This window comes from Olea europaea, chromosome 10, assembly GCF_002742605.1.
Source record: "Olea europaea var. sylvestris chromosome 10, O_europaea_v1, whole genome shotgun sequence".
Taxonomy (NCBI): domain Eukaryota; kingdom Viridiplantae; phylum Streptophyta; class Magnoliopsida; order Lamiales; family Oleaceae; genus Olea; species Olea europaea.
Window position 1 is genome coordinate 24,973,262 of NC_036246.1, and position 17,164 is coordinate 24,990,425.

Genomic DNA, 17,164 nt, shown 5'->3' on the forward strand with positions numbered 1-17,164 from the left:
CCGGTGAGTTTCCTTTAGAAACTTAGCCAAATTAAGAATGGTGAGATGAAATAACATCTTTTGTTGCCACCTCTTGAAGTCTAATTCTGTAATTTTTTTTTACTTTTTCCCATGTGGGATAGTAGTATTATGCAACGATATGCCACGGGTGGTACAACATTATTGGAACCATTTTGACTCGACAAAGTCCTGATAGTAGTCATTTCTATTACATAAACAGAAGTTCAACAAAATGATGATAATATCGGTAGAGGAGTAGTACACAAAGCATTATTCAAGCAAAGTAATGGTTGTCCACAATCAACCATAAAGACACAAAAAATTTGTCTTAAGTTTGTTGGAGACGACTTAGAGAAACAGGCTATGTAATGGTTGATTTTTGATATATTTGTTCGACCAGTTTTAAGCCGCAGGAGCGTGACTAAAACAAAAAAAATTTGGATAGAGTTTCAGTATATATAATATGGTAAACAATTACGCAAAATAAGAATTAAGAAGGAGTAGAAAATAGAGAATAATCCAAAACGAGACGTTGTCTTTTTCCTTAAGACAAATTGCCCCACTACGTTGCCCACAGTGAATGACACCTGTCTTCCAAAATACAATGAATTTACAACTTATGGTAGCAACACTTCAAACAATAAGAAATCGACGAACTTTTAACAGAATTTTCCCTCTACAAAGGAAATGCTATAGAAATAGAAATGAGATAATTGTAAGAGGAGAATGAGGGCTCAATGCAATTGATGTACCCAAAACTATGTCCATAGGGTCCTATTTATAGATGTAGAAAGGGTGCAAATGAAGTAGTGTGAGCCAAAACATGCATCTTTTCGAAAAGTTGCAACACTTGGCCAAAATTTGCATCATTTCGAAATGTTGCAACACTTAATTTCTTCCAATTTTGGACCGCAATTTCTCATTCATCCGGAATTGATTTCGAAATATACCACAACGATCTACTCAATGAGTAGATAAGTTGGTCTATTTAATTTTGTAATTTGACTATCGGATCAAGTCTGAATATTTGGTTGAAGTTGACACGAAGTCACACATTTTCATTTTCCAATTTCAGTTATTTATTTGAATCAATTCCAGCAACACCATCTAAGGTTTCTGATTTTAGAGAAACATCTCAGTTAGCAGATTCTTTAAAGGGCATAAATGTTGTTGTCATACCTGCTGGTGTTCCGAGGAAGCCAGGAATGACACGTGATGACCTATTTAAATTAACAATTATGCTACAAGTACACCTATTTTTACATCATTTTTGACAGCTCTCACACTTAACACAAGTGTGCCCTCCACTCGTGTGAGTAGGCTGTCAAATTGAGTGTACAGTAGGTGTTGTACACTCAGCTTAATTCTTAAATTAATGCCAACATAATGAAAGCCTTTGTCGAGGCTGTTGCTTATAACAGCCCGGATGCCTTTATTCACATTATTAGCAATCCAGCCAACTCCATAGAGCCAATTGCTGCTGAAGTTTTGAAGTAGAAGGTAGTATATGATCCAAAGAAGCTCTTTGGTGTTACCACTCTCGATGTTGAATACATTTGTTGCTCACAAGAAAAACGTGAAACTCGTTGATATCCTAGTTAGCGGTGGACATGCAGGGATTACTGTTTTATCCCTGCTATCAAAGATAACTTTGTTACTTTCACCCATGAAGAAGTGCCAAAGGTAGTTGAGGATTCAGAATGTCGGGACTGAAGTTGTCGAGGCAAAGGTTGGAGCAGGATCTGCCACTCTTTCAATGGCATATGCTGCAGCACGGTTTGTCGAGTCTTCAATCCGCGCACTTGATGGAGATAGAGATGTCTATAAATGCTGTTATGTCCAGTCTGACCTGACTTACTGATGAGTTTGTTTCACTCATAATTTTTGCACAATTTTAGCTTGATTAAATGTTAGATCTTGTGAGTATAGAACGTTTTTGATGTGTTTGTTAGTGTTGTTTTGAAGATTAGGAGATGCGATGTGAAAAGAGGTATTAAAATGGACGAAGAGGCCAAAAACACGGAATTGGGGCAGAAAGACGGTGCTTAGGTGCTGTATTCATAGCGCCTAGGCGCTATGAAACTGGAAAAAAGATGAAATTTGGACTCGAGAGGCAGCGTCTAGGCGCCACAATCATAGCGCCCAGGCGCTATCATCAGTGCCCAGGCGTTGAAGACGTAGTGCCCAGGCGCTGCGATTGAGTATCTAGGGCGCTTTTTTTGGGCCCTTTTTAAATCCATAAAAACTCTACTTCTACATAAAACAGAGTGACACCTATAAATAGATCTCTCTCATACTTTTGAAGGGTTCTTGACATATTGGAGACTAGACAACAAAAAGGGAGATTCAAAAGAGAAATTCAAGAAGATTAATACTAAGCAACTAAAAATTAGAAGCATTCATTGGAAGAAGAAGGAGATCTTGGTGCAAGAATTCTACTTTTTCTTCTACATCTTTATTACAAACTCGGTGATGTATTCTAAGACAATTTTCTACTTTTCTTCTTGCATTATGAGTAGCTAAATTCATTGTTATGGGGAATAATGTAACCAGTTGGGATCTTTTACATTCTCTTATTAAAATTTTCAGTTTTTAATTTTTCCATGTGTTGATTTTGCTATGAGTTGAATGCATTAAATTATCTGATCAATAATTTGATGATTTTTGTGAATTCTTTACAAATAGATATATGAGTTTATGATTTAGACCATGTAGTAAAATTCAGTACATTGGTATAACGAGTAGAGATATCTATACCATTTATTGCGGTCATAATTGAATTCCTAGGACATAGAACTCGTTTAACTAAGTTGAATTTGCATGGAGATATGAAATTTAATTAGTTGAATAGGTTCAATGAGAACTCAAGAAGGGTAAATTGAATACAATAGGAGAATTCAACTGAGTACTACATTAGAATTGAGTTTTAATTTGAGATGTAAAGGTGATCAATTGGCAAAATTATTCTGCCCTAACATCCATTCATTATTTGATTCTCCAACCAATCGTGTGAACATCCATTTATTTTCTAGAATTTAGATTAAAACTCAGATTTTACAACTTTTAATTTGTTTTAGTCAAATGGTAGTTAAAAATTGAATTAAGTGCTAGAAAATAGTTCTTGTGGGATCGACAATCCGGACTATTAGGTCCACTATTATTTGTTACGGGTTGTACACTTGCGAAACAAAATTTTACAAGTTTTTGAAGCTCGTTGATGTCCTAGTTGGCGGTGGACATGCAGGGATTACTGTTTTATCCCTGTTGTCAAAGATAACCCTGTTACTTTCACCCATGAAGAAGTGCAAGAGGTAACTGTGAGGATTCAGAATGCTGGGACTGAAGTTGTCGAGGCAAAGGCTGGAGTAGGATCTGCCACTCTTTCAATGGCATATACTACAGCACGGTTTGTCAAGTCTTCAATCCACACACTTGATAGAGATAGTGATGTCTATGAATGCTGTTATGTTCAGTCTGACCTGACTTACCTTCCATTCTTTGCATCAAGAGTTAAGCTTGGAAAGAATGGGGCCGAGGCTATTACAGGAAAGAATATGAAATCTGCCATTACAGGAAAGAATATGAAATCTGCCAATAATAGAATTGTATACACGTTTTTTTGTATTTTTGGTTGATTGTAATTGATTAGTTCCCAAGAATAGGATAGCTAATGTAGTATTTAGAAACGTGCTTCCTCCTTTGTAAATTATCATTCAATATACAAATTACCTTCTTCCAAATCATTCAATCTTTCATGGTATCAGAGCATTGAATCTGGTAACTCTGAAATTCTGTAAACGCTTCCGCTACTTAATCCATTATCACAACTGCCATGGGAGACAAAGACAACAGCGGGATGGGATCGACACTGACTAAGGCGATTGTAGAAGGCACAAATCCTTTCTCCCTGCATCATTCAGACCGTCCAGGTATGGTACTTGTGTCCAAAGTACTTGAAGAAGACAACTACGGCATGTGGAGTCGGGCTATGCGAATCAGTTTAAGTGCCAATAACAAGATTGGATTCATCACAGGTTCAATCAAACCGCCTTCTTCTATAGATGACAGCTTTCCTTCCTGGCAGAGATGCAATGACATGGTAATTTCATGGCTATTGAATTCCATTCATCCAAACATAGCTAGCAGCGTGATTTATGTCGAAAGTGCAGCGGAAATCTGGTCGGACCTACAAGAGCGTTTCTCCTAAGGAAACGATTCGAGAATTTTTCAAATCAAACAAGATATTATACAACATAGACAGGGGCAGCAATCGATCTCAACCTACTACACAAAGCTTAAAGCTCTTTGGGATGAACTCTAATCCTATCATGAACCAATGACCTGCACATGTGGTGGATTGGAAAAACTCAAAAAAAGGGAAGAGAAAGAAAAAGTCGTGCAATTCCTCATGGAATTGAATGACAACTACACTGCTGTTCGTGGACAAATCTTGTTGATGCAACCCTTGCCTGATACACGTCGAGTTTATTCTCTCATTCTTCAACAAGAAAAGCAGACCGAAGTCTCTCTTAACCGTGGGAATATGAATCGTCATGCCACGCTTGCAGATCGGGACAGTAAGACAACTCAAAGGCAGAGGATGCCCACACACTGCTCTTACTGTGATGGAGATAATCATAGCATTGAAAGGTGCTTTTACCTACATGGCTTTCCAATAGGCCACAAGTTTCATGGGAAGAACGTAAAGCCCCACAACCAGCGCCGCTCAAATGCAAACAATGTGAACGCCGAGACAAATAAAGGTTCAAAGATAGAAGCAAAATCTGTTTCGACAAAAGCAAAATCTGTTTTAACAGATGATATACCAAAATTCACCACCGAAGAATACAATCAAATGATGACAATACTTCGAAAGGCCAACATTGATGGTAACCCACAATACTTTGTCAATACCATAGGTATGCCTTTATCTAAAAGTGTTACAGAAACCTCACAATCAAAATTGTGTTGGATCATTGATAGTGGGGCTACGGACCATGTAACTTCTTCTGCCGAATTACTGAACTCGAAAGTTTTGCCCATGACAACCACCATCAGTCTTCCAAATGGTGGGGAGACATGTATTGAGTCAATTGGCTCACTGCAAATTACGCCTCATATTAAACTTGATGAAGTTCTTAAAGTTCCACAATTTCGAGTCAATTTACTGTCAGTCAGTAAACTGGCAAGAGGATTAAACTGTGCAGTGACATTCTTTTCCAATTTTTGTGTTGTGCAGGACGTTGCTACGAGGAAGACGATTGGCCTGGGCAAGCAACATAATGGTCTCTACTACTTAACACAAGCAACATAATGGTCTCTACTACTTAACACAAGCCCAAAATCCAGCCTTCGCCTACGCCATCCGCAAGCATTCAAGTCTTTGGCATCAACGTCTTGGCCATCCATCGTCACGTCCTCTTCAAGTTCTCAATAAAAGTAATCCTGCAATTTATTTTGATTCAAATCATGTTTGTGAAATTTGTCCTTTAGCTAAACAAACTCGTTTACCCTTTTCATCTAGTTCTATTTCTTCTCAAGCACCTTTTGATTTAATACATTGTGATATTTGGGGACCACATCGTATAAAGTCCACTTCTGGGGCTAATTATTTCTTCACAATTGTTGATGATTTTACTCGATATACCTGGATACATCTCATGAGTTTCAAGTCTGAAACGCAAGGCATATTGAAATCATTTATTTCTTGGGTAGAGACACAATTTAATAGTCGAATTAAAACCCTTCAAACAGATAATGGTCCTGAAATTTTTTCCATGAAAGATTATTTTAATGCCAAGGGAATTAATTACCATTGCTCATGTACTTCAACTCCCCAACAAAATGGGGTGGTCGAAAGAAAACATCGACATCTTTTAAATGTAGCAAGGGCACTTCATTTCCAAGCAAACCTACCATTAAAATTTTGGGGAGAAAGCGTTCAAACAGCATGCTATCTGATTAACCGTTTACCAACACCTCTCCTTTCTAATAAATCACCATACCAAGTTCTCCATAACGAGTTGCCTATATATAATCATCTTCACACTTTTGGATGCCTTTGCTGTGCTACCAATCTCCTACACACACATAAATTCAATCAAAGAGCTCGTCGATGCATATTTATTGGCTACCCCTTTGGTCAAAAAGGTTATCGGGTTTATGATCTTGCAACTAATAAATCCTTCACATCTCGAGATGTCGTTTTTCACGAACATATCTTTCCATTTCATACTAATCCACAAGAAGAACAGGAAGATGAAATTGTCCTCCCATTACCACACACACCAGATGACTTGATTGCCATAGACACAGCAAAGTCACTTGTTGACAATCCCTCTTCATCTCCATCACCCGTACCTGCTTCAAACGAGCATATAATTAATCATGACACTGATGCCCCATCTTCGTCTCATATCGCTCGTCATTTTGAACGTACCAAACAACCAAGCATCAAACTTCGAGATTTCCACCTTTATCACATGACCAAGGGTGCTCCCAGCCAATCTTCTTCCTCGACAGGCACGCGTCATCCTTTACATCGGTACATCTCTTATGCACAACTCTCACCTAAATATCAAAATATTGTTTGTGCTGTCACTACTCTTGCAGAACCTATAACTTATGAACAGGTAGCATTGGATCCAAAATGGCGAGAAGCCATAGTTGCAGAACTACAGGCTCTTGAACAAAATCAGACTTGGACAATTACACCTCTCCCATATGGACATCGTCCAATCGGATGCAAATGGGTGTACAAGATTAAGTATAACTCCGATGGCACAATTGAGAGATACAAAGCTTGATTGGTGGCAAAGGGCTTTACTCAACGTAAAGGGATTGATTATAAAGAAACATTTGCTCCGGTCGCCAAGTTAACTACAGTCTGTTGCTTACTCGCTGTAGCTGCTATTAGAGATTGGTCACTTCATCAAATGGATGTCCAAAATGCTTTCCTCCATGGGGATTTACTCGAAGAGGTCTATATGCAAATGCCACCTGGTCTTCGTCGACAAGGAGAGACTTCTCTTGTATGTCGACTCAACAAGTCTTTATACGGACTCAAACAAGCCTCTCGTAGTTGGTTTCAAAAATTTTCTACTGCTGTTCAGGAAGATGGGTTTCATCAATCCAAAGCAGACTATTCCCTTTTCACCAAGATTTCAGGTAATTCTTTCACAGCCGTGCTCATCTATGTAGATGACATGATCATAACCGGCAATGATGACGGTAAAATTGTCGCTCTTATGAAATTTCTTCATACCAAATTTTGCATCAAGGATCTTGGCCAATTGCAATATTTTCTTGGTGTTGAACTTGCTCGTTCTACTAGTGGAATTTCCATATCACAACGGAAGTACACACTTGACATTTTGGATGAAACAAGCTTGCTTGGGGCCAAACCGTTGTCAACGCCTATGGAAGAAACCCTCAAGCTCCTACCAACAGTGGGAACACCATTGAAGAATCCATCGGCTTATAGAAGGTTGGTGGGTCGACTTATATATCTTACCATCACAAGGCCACAGATAACTTATTCAGTCCACATTCTGAGCCAATTTTTGCAAGAGCCAAGAAAACCCCATTTAGATGCTGTTCATCACCTTTTGAGATACCTTAAAGGTGCACCTGGGCGAGGATTGTACTTCCCAGCCAAAGGTAACTTGCTACTAATGGGATTTTGTGATGCGGATTGGGCTCGATGTTCAATCAGAAGACGATCTGTTACTGGTTATTGTATTTTCCTCGGAGGAGCAATTATTTCATGGAAGACCAAGAAACAAATGACAGTGTCAAGGTCTTCAGCTGAGTCAGAATATCGAGCCATGGCCTCGATTACATGTGAGCTAAGATGGTTGAAATACTTACTGGATGACTTGCAGGTGAAGCATCCACAACCAGTCAAATTGTTCTGTGATAGTAGAGCAGCACTCCACATTGCTGCAAACCCGATTTATCACGAACGTACCAAGCACATAGAGATCGATTGCCATGTTGTTCGGGAACAAATTCAGTCTGGAACTACAGTGACTGCGTATGTTCCATCAGCTTGCCAGCTTGCTGACTTGTTCACCAAGCCACTCAATTCATCAGCTTTTCATTCTCTTCTCAGCAAGTTTGGCGTCCTTGACATACACGCTCCAACTTGAGGGGGAGTATTACAGGAAAGAATATGAAATCTGCCATTACAGGAAAGAATATGAAATCTGCCAATAATAGAATTGTATACACGTTTTTTTTGTATTTTTGGTTGATTGTAATTGATTAGTTCCCAAGAATAGGATAGCTAATGTAGTATATAGAAACGTGCTTCCTCCTTTGTAAATTATCATTCAATATACAAATTACCTTCTTCCAAATCACTCAATCTTTCAATTGATTTCATTGGACCTTAACTGAGTATGAACAGAAGGCTTTGGAAGCTCTCAAGCCAGAGCTTAACGCCAGCATTGAGAAGGGCGTAGCTTTTCTTCAGAAGCAACCAGCATCAGCATAGACTTTTATTATAGCTAAATGAACAATCTTTGGGTTAGAATAAAGTGTAGAGATCACAGAATTCATGGCTGCACCAGAATTTCGTTCTGTAGGCAATTTGAATAGAGTTCCCCCTGTAAGTGTTGCTGTTATAGAGATGAGTAGTTGGCGTTGTAGAATTTGCTTTCATATGTTACGTAGTTTTGTAGATTTATCAAAAATATTGCTAGGGCAGTCTAGTCCACGTATTTCGTATTTTTTAGATGAATTGAATATCCTAAAGTGCCTTATTTTCCTACGAAGCTAAACCATTTTGCTCAAGTGCAATCAGGTTGCGTCTCATATGATCAACGTATAAAAGAAGTGCAATCAGCTAATGACACATGAAATTAGCATTTGCAGTGGCGTTACTTGTATTTCTCGAATAACGAATTCCACTATTATTATAAACACATTCCAAATAACAAATGTAGAGGCTAAATTTTCAATTCATTTTGTTCTATAATTGAATCCAATTATCCAACTTCGATGTAACATGAGGCAAATGTGTTACAGATTAGCTGCTTTAGATGGCTTATACAGTTCTCACGACAATTACTAGGAATCTTAGTGAGGTTTGAATGGTATCCTCTAAGCATCAGAGACTATGTAACTTGATGAACTTCTACTAGCTGCAACAGACAGACCTCACCTTGACGTTATTTCCTTTCATAGCAAGTCCATCTCATTTAATCATCCTAAAATCAAGAGCATTTGGTCATAGTAACTTTAGCCTAAACTGCCTTCCTTAAAATGAAGCCTTTAGTGGATTTTGCTACATACTTCCTCAGGTAGGGTAGGTGAAAGCCATCTGCACAAGAAAGTGGTGTCATCTAAGTGAGGACGAACATCCCCAGCTATATCTTCCTGTTACCTTGTTACAGCATGAGATTTGTCAAATTATATCATCACCAATAATCATTGCACGAGCAGAATCCTTCTTGGAAATGATGAAAACGATTACGATCTCTGATGACTACTTTCCGATTATAAACAGCCGACAGAATTTTGGCAAAATTATGGCAGTCTACACAAATTCGGAGATCTTTTGCAACTCTTATTGTTGTGCCAGGTGGGGTAGCAAGAACTCCAAAAGCAATTGCCAATTTCTCGCTGTGATAAGATAGTGCATATTGCTTACTATTTTCTTCCACATTATGCAATTCTGAAGTTATTTCAACAACATAACCAGCAATTCTTAGTTGTTGATTAATTTCATCCAGCTTATCATAAATTTCTTTCTTGCGTGGATGAAAAACATCGTCTGCAACAAACTCGTGCACTCGCCCTTTCAACTCGATTGTACTAGAAGCAGGTGTCGTTTGAATTCCTTTGTCCTTCATCAATTTCCTCACTTCTATAACCTTCTCCCAGTTTCCCACTGAAGAATATATATTCAGCAAGAGAACATAGTCCCCTGCTTCTTGAGCCTTGAGTTCAATCAAATGCTCAATAACTCTTTCGCCAAGGATTACATGTCGATGAATTCTACATGCTCCAAGCAATGTCCTCCACATGGCCGCATCTGGTTTAATTGGCATGGAAATTACTAGGTCATAAGCCTCATCCACCAGACCGGCACGGCCTAAGATATCTACCATACATCCATAATGGTGAATGTTAGGCACAACTCCGAAGTCTCTCTTCATAGCCTTGAAGAACATCCCACCCTCATTGACTAGCCCCGAGTGACTACAAGCCGATAAAACCCCAGTAAAAGTCTGGTCATCGGGCACAATGCCTGCTCTTTGCATCTCTTTGAAAGCCTCAATTGCATCTCTACCATAACCATTAGAAGCTAAACCCGAAATCATTGCACTCCATGTCACAACATCTCTGTTAACCATCCCTTTAAACACATCATAAGCTTTTTCCACACATCCGCAGCGTGAATACATTACTATGAGAGAATTGCAAACATTCCTCATATTGTGAAAATCATGTTCTTCAATGTACTTATGAACCCGTTCACCAAATTCCAATGCATTCAAGCTAGCGCAAGCCTGAAGTACAAAGAGACAAGTGACTTCGTCAGGTTGACACTTATTTGAATTTCTCATTGCATCAAACAAACCCAATATATCTCGAGTTCGCCTGTTGCGCATGAAGCAAGAAATTAACACATTCCAAGCAACAGTATCTCTATGAGATATTTCATCAAATACTTTATGAGCTTCACTACCTTTCTCCATAGACGAATAAAAATCCATCAATGTTGTTAGCAAAAGGCTATCAGATTGATGCCCATCTTTCAAAATCCTAGCGTGAATCTGTGTCCCACTGAACAAAGATCCAAACTTTATGCAACACTTCGTTGCATACATCGACGTCAAGGCGTTTGGTGAAATGCCCGAATGAAGCATTTCTTGATATAACAAAACCCCATTCTTAGCCACGTCATTTCTTAACGAATGAGCTCTGATCATGGTGTTGTATAACAAAACATTAGGCGCTGGGAACTGGCAAAAGATCTTATAAGAATAGGATAAATCATGTAACGGAGGGAACGCAATACGGGAGAGAAAGGAGAGAAAAACGGTGGGATTATAAAAGTGAAAATTGCGCAGTAGATGCGTTTGGAGTTGAAGCAATTGGGTTTTGTGGGTGCAAGATTTTGTTAGGGAAATGATTGTCTTTTCTTGATGGGCATTAGGTGCTGTGGAGTTTGGGTTGGACGGAGGGTGGTGCTGGTATTCAAGTGCAGCCGCCGCTGCAGAGTGGAAGCGAAGGACCGAGAAATGACGGAGCGATTGTGAAAGAAGGAAAGAATTAACAGTTTCCATTAATTTGGAGTTACGGGTGGTTGATTTTGGCTGCAAAAATTTGAATTGCAGTTGAGCATGTTACCTCTGATTTGAACCAGTAGCAGAAAGGTGTACAAATGGCGGGTAGAAATACCTCCCTCAAGGAACTCTGATGTTTAAAATGGGCTCATATAGGTTTACCTTTTAAAACATGTTTGTTAAGTACTTTTAATAATATTATGAAAGTATTTATGATAAGATTTTAAGTCTTCATTTGATAAATTAATAAATGATTTATAAATAAAAACATTAGTAAGTCTCACATAATGTACAAATAACAAGCAGTAGTTATAATTTATAAATACCTAGTTGATTTTGATTGAGTGCTTGTTTGGTAGAGATTATGTTAATTAATTTTTTGACCGTTAGAAATAAAGTGAGTTCTACCTATGAAAGAAGAATTTAAAAATGACGATTGGAATAGTGTAATAACGATCAAAAAATTGATTTTAATTTGATTTTAAGCTGTACCAAACATGCTCTGAATTTATAAATTAGTTAACTTTGGGCATTATTTTGAGGTTTGATGCGTATCAAAGACAAGGATTGCCTAAATCTTGAGCAAGAAATAGATTCCACATGATCCCAAATTTTAATTATTTTTTCCAAACTCATTTTTACCCACAACTTATATTAAATTTTCAATCATACATCTTTGTCAATTTTTTTTTAAAAATTACTAAAAATCTAATTTTTAGACTTATTGAAAGATGTGGTGGACATGATTGAAAATCAGAATAGAGCTCTGTTTCAATTTTTTTGCTGTCTCTTCCATCTAGCCAACGTAGAAATGCAGAAAGAAAATATGCTCGTGGTGGAAAATCTACTAGAGTCTATAAATCCTTAGCTTCTTGAATATATGGTTGGGTAACTGTTGTTAGAAGTCCAAATTGGTATTCTTACATTTTCAGTGTACCAAAAAAATAAGAAGGAAAAATTAATTAAGTCTCCGTTAGGTTTAGATAAAAAAATTAGATTTTTGACAAATTTTGATAAAAGACAACGAAATTTATGATTGAAAAGTGAATAAAAGTTATGAATCCGACAAGATGAATGGTTGAAAATGAATTTCAAGAAAAATAAATTGTATAAAATGGGAGTCAAAAAAGGACTTTTTCAAATTTCGTCTTCATTTCTTGGAATTTGAAGATGTGTACTACCACAAATTACTCCAAAGTTAAGTAAAACTGCAGAAAATCAGTAACATTTGCAAATGAAATGGAAATATATGACACAAATGTCACAATAACAACCAAAGTTAAGCCACAAATCAAACCCAAATCGTACATTCACAATTTGAAGCAATTGGGTTTTGTGGGTGCAAGATTTTGTTAGGGAAATGATTGTCTTTTCTTGATGGGCATTAGGTGCTGTGGAGTTGGGGTTGGAGAGAGGGTGGTGCTGGTGTTGGTATTCAAGTGCAGCCGCCGCTGCAGAGTGGAAGCGAAGGACAGAGAAACGGCGGAGCGATTGTGAAAGAAGGAAAGAATAAACAGTTTCCATTAATTTGGAGTTACCATGTTACCTTTGATTTGAACCAGTAGCAGAAAGGTGTAAAAATGGTGGGTAGAAATACCTCCCTCAAGGAACTTTGATGTTTAAAATGGGCTCATATAGGTTTACCTTTTAAAACATGTTTGCTAAGTACTTTCAATAATATTATGAAAGTATTTATGATAAGATTTTAAGTCTTCATTTGATAAATTAATAAATGATTTATAAAGAAAAACATTAGTAAGTTTCACGTAATGTATGAATAACGAGTGACTTCGATTGAATTTATAAACTATTTATAAATTAGTTAACTTTGGGCATTATTTTGAGGTTTGATGTGTATCAAAGACAAGGATTGCCTAAATATTGAGCAAGAAATAGATTCCACGTGATCCCAATTTTTAATTTTTTTTTTCCAAACTCATTTTTATCCACAACTTATATTAAAATTTTCAATCATACATCTTTGTCAATTTTTTTAAAAAAATTACTAAAAATCTAATTTTTAGACTTATTGAAAGATGTGGTGGACATGATCAATAATCCGAACAGAGTTCTGTTTGAATTTTTTGCTGTTTCTTCCATCTAGCCAACGTAGAAATGCAGAAAGAAAATATGCTTGTTGTGGAAAATCTACTAGAATCTAAAAATCCTTAGCTTCTTGAATATATGGTTGGGTAACTGTTGTTAGAAGTCCAATTGATATTCTTGTTTTTTCAGGGTACCAAAAATTTAAGAAGGAAAAATTAATTTAGCCTCAGTTCGGTTTAGATAAAATAAAAAAATAATAAATAATTAAAAAAATAGATTTTTGACAGATTTTGATAAAAGATAATGAAATTTATGATTGAAAAGTAAATAAAATTTATGAATCCCACAAGATAAATCGTTGAAAATGAATTTAAAAAAAAATTGTATAAAATGGGAGTCAAAAAAGGACTTGTTCAAATTTCGTTTTCACTCCTCATTTCTTGGAATTTGAAGATGTGTACTACCACAAATTACTCCAAAGTTAAGTGAAACTGCAGAAAATCAGTAACATTTGCAAATGAAATGGAAATACATGACACATTTTCACAATAACAACCAAAGTTAAGCGACAAATCAAACCCAAATCGTACATTCACAAAGTACTAACTAATTCTACCTTGATTCTGAACACACGTTGAGACTGACAAAAAGAAAAATGAACTACTTGATCATGACTCCACTAAAGACTGTGTCACTACTAGAAGAAAAACAGTTAGACAAGAAAGATTGCATCTCTCCTCCATCATCGTCATCTTCATCATCCCTACCGCCACCACAATCTAAAACATTCATTTCAATAGCTGCTGCTGGGTTATCACCACTAGGACCTGCAGATTTTGACTCCGACATCATCGACGAATTTCCGGCCATGAGCTTTCTCTTCTTGTAATTTACCTTAAAACATGCTTGCCTCAACCTCTTAGTTCTGTCTTCCAATTGTATATCAGGCATCTCTTCCATTAACTTCCTCTCTTGTTCCAAAATCTGTATTGCATCTCTCAACTTCCCTTCTCCTTCCTCTTGTCCAAGTTCCTGCAAAAACCCGTACATAAAACTTTGTAATATGTTTAGAAACGTAGACTGGAGAGTAAGAAACAGAACTATTATACATATTTACATATAGATATTCATACCTGGACATTCTTGATTAGGGTTCGTAGACTCATCAACTTCCTGTGTGGCCACCTTCTAATTCCCAATTCTCTACACCTTTTCTTCAAAAGGGTTAGTCCCACATTGAGTTCCTTTGCAGCTTGTGTAATTGGCATGTAAAAATACTGGGAAATTGTATCCCTGGATAAGATATTACAATTACTTGCATTATTTTTCATTTCTCTTTGCCTTTTAACTCTCTTCTCTTCTTGCGCAGGCTCCTCCGCGGTTATCTCTTCATTAGTATTCTCCAATAGTAACTGAGGATTCCAAGTTTCAAACCCTGTCAATGAACTTCCATAACCGCAGAAGAAATTCTCTGCATAAATTTGACAAAACCCTCTCAGGGAAATCACTTTAAAAGTTTACAAGTTAATCTTGATTATATGAAAATGATTAAGATCATCACCTGGAATTTGGGTCTGAATTGGTTCAAGATTCAAACTGGAATACAAGGGATCATCATACAGAAACATCTCCATTAAAGGAAGGGGCTCAAAAGCAGAGTCTTGGGTAGGCAAATGATTCTGAAACTCCAGATTAGCAGAAAAACCACTGATTTTTCACATTACAATAACAAACACGACAACGTTAGATATATATAATTTGTTTTAGTCTAAGAATGTGAAATCATAGACTCTTTGAAATATTAGTACAAACCTGAAATCCAATGATGGTAGTTGGGTTGGAAAGGAGAAAATATCTTGGTATTCTTCTCTGGCCATTACTTCATAATTTGACCATCCCGTCATAGATTCAGCTCCCATCTTTTACACACAAACACTTGGGGGGGGGGGGGGGGGGGGTGTGTTGGGGGGGGGGGGGGGGGGGTGTTTCTGTTTTGTGGTTTTCTGAAGTCCAGTAGTGACTAATTACGTTTACATATATGTATATATAATATACGTATTAATGTGAATGTAATTATGGAGATTTACTGCACAGTAGATCGTGCGCCGTCATAAGGATTAATCACGTCCAACTTCGATGCATGTATATGTACATAATTTTCATTATTTATTAGTTTGTGTTTTCTACGGATATAATTAGTTGGAACTTGAAATTTTGAAAATATAGTAATTAACTAGTTTTATTAACTTAATTTCAATTTATTTATCCCTTTTAATTACGTATATTTTGAAAACAGTAGAACAAAGAAAATCTCTATATTTGAGAAAATAAAGAAAATCTCTATATTTGAGAAAATCTATAGGATCATGTGTTTTAACGGAACTCGAAGTTTCTAATTGAAATAATATAGAGGAATATTGAGAAAATTTTCATCACTAAAAGAATAAGTTGCAAATCTTCAATGATTTGGGTTCGAGTGACGTAGAGATCCAAAAAATTCACTAAGAGCGTACCAATGAATTTTGAGATGAAAAAATAAATAAAAAGTCGAGAATTACTCTTAAGCTAGCGAGTTAGCTCTTGTGCCGAATATGAAAAGAAGGTAACACAAGAAGGCATATTTTTAAAAAAAATTAAATAATAACAATAAGAAAGACTTTATGATTAGGAAACGGTAAAATATAGCTATTTTTCATTTGTAAAAAAATGTGCCTTTTGTTTTGAATTGAATTGATGAAAGTGTTGAATGCTTGGGATCTGTTAAAATGGCACTGCATGCAAGACAATTTGGAAGCTGCTTTTTTATGATTTTATCTCTTAGGGCACGCTAATCTAATTCAAATTATCACCACACAACTTGTTTTCTCCTCAAATTAATCATTACACACTGTTTTGATCAAGTAGAATACACTATCATTTCCTTAAAGAAAATTAGGGTTAGTGTATCTTGTTTTGTAATAGTTGTTAGTGGTGAGATTCGCATCAATAGTCGAGTGGCATAATTCACTTATGCATGTATCTGACGGCGCTACATATAGTTATAAGATAATATAGTATCAAAGAAATTATTTAATTTGGTGTTTCATGTCGTCGGGTTTAATATAAGCTAAGCACCAATGCACATTAAATAATTTTTAAGTAGTATCAAAAATTTCCTTTCAATTGAAAAAATATGGACTAGTCCAAATCTAATTCAATAATATGCAAAAAAAACTTGAATATTTTGAACCCATTACACAAATCTCGTAGTCATATGTTTCACTCTTTTCTATCACATTTGAATATTTTGAACCCACTAAACGAATATCATAACAGTATGTTTCAGTTTCACTCTTTTTTATCGCATGTTCAACTCTAGATCTTACATTTTCTAGGTCAATATCCATGTCAATTTTTAAAACACTGGTACCAAAAAAAGTCGGCATGATTTAGTTCAACAAATGAAAATATAATTTTATTCAATATATTAAGTAGGGCTTTTTTTATTTTTATTTTTATTTTTCCTTTTCGTCCAATATATATATAGCGCGCAATTTATAAATTGTAAGTGTAATGGGCCAATAATTTCTATGCATGATGAGTGAAGCTAATAAATCATTTTAGCATTCATTTGATTAAATAGGGAGGTTACTATCCAATTTATTTATGTCAATCCCATTTACAAAATGAGTGGTTAATGGCTCATTACGTGCTCTTATTAGCTATTAATTCACCAAAGAGGTTACACTAATGAAAATAAATTTCCATCCACTTCATTACCATGGCAATTACGTTTCATATTCTTCATTCCAATAGCATTGAGAAGGAAAAAAAAAAAAAAA

At 36.3% G+C, this 17,164-nt stretch overlaps 3 protein-coding genes across 3 annotated transcripts; 1 reads left to right on the forward strand and 2 right to left on the reverse strand.

Annotated features, from left to right (window-relative positions):
* The first annotated feature begins 2,093 nt into the window (after window positions 1-2,093).
* LOC111400438 (malate dehydrogenase, chloroplastic-like) lies at window positions 2,094-3,797 on the forward strand. Its single transcript, XM_023027858.1, has 3 exons — window positions 2,094-2,188; window positions 3,245-3,605; window positions 3,765-3,797. The coding sequence occupies exons 1-3, from the start codon at window positions 2,094-2,096 to the stop codon at window positions 3,795-3,797; spliced, it is 489 nt and encodes a 162-aa protein (XP_022883626.1).
* A 5,155-nt stretch (window positions 3,798-8,952) lies between these two features.
* On the reverse strand, window positions 8,953-11,407 carry LOC111401609 (pentatricopeptide repeat-containing protein At3g47530). Its single transcript, XM_023029417.1, has one exon. It carries the CDS (start codon window positions 11,295-11,297, stop codon window positions 9,423-9,425), a length of 1,875 nt encoding a protein of 624 aa, XP_022885185.1. The 5' UTR covers window positions 11,298-11,407; the 3' UTR covers window positions 8,953-9,422.
* Window positions 11,408-14,003: 2,596 nt separating this feature from the next.
* Window positions 14,004-15,262, reverse strand: LOC111400440 (protein RKD3-like). The gene is made up of 4 exons (XM_023027859.1): window positions 15,156-15,262; window positions 14,905-15,050; window positions 14,477-14,814; window positions 14,004-14,375 (listed from the first exon to the last, which is right to left on the reverse strand). The coding sequence occupies exons 1-4, from the start codon at window positions 15,260-15,262 to the stop codon at window positions 14,004-14,006; spliced, it is 963 nt and encodes a 320-aa protein (XP_022883627.1).
* Between the last annotated feature and the right edge of the window lie 1,902 nt (window positions 15,263-17,164).

Coding starts and splice junctions, on each gene's coding strand:
- LOC111400438 (XM_023027858.1), top strand. CDS start 2,094: ATGAAATTTGGACTCGAGAGGCAGCGTCTAGGCGCCACAATCATAGCG. Junction 2,189..3,244: donor GTTGAAGACGTAGTGCCCAG/GCGCTGCGATTG, acceptor GTGGACATGCAG/GGATTACTGTTTTATCCCTG. Junction 3,606..3,764: donor AATCTGCCAATAATAGAATT/GTATACACGTTT, acceptor TCATGGTATCAG/AGCATTGAATCTGGTAACTC.
- LOC111401609 (XM_023029417.1), bottom strand. CDS start 11,297: ATGGAAACTGTTAATTCTTTCCTTCTTTCACAATCGCTCCGTCATTTC.
- LOC111400440 (XM_023027859.1), bottom strand. CDS start 15,262: ATGGGAGCTGAATCTATGACGGGATGGTCAAATTATGAAGTAATGGCC. Junction 15,051..15,155: donor CTACCATCATTGGATTTCAG/GTTTGTACTAAT, acceptor GTGAAAAATCAG/TGGTTTTTCTGCTAATCTGG. Junction 14,376..14,476: donor CCCTAATCAAGAATGTCCAG/GTATGAATATCT, acceptor GGGTTTTTGCAG/GAACTTGGACAAGAGGAAGG.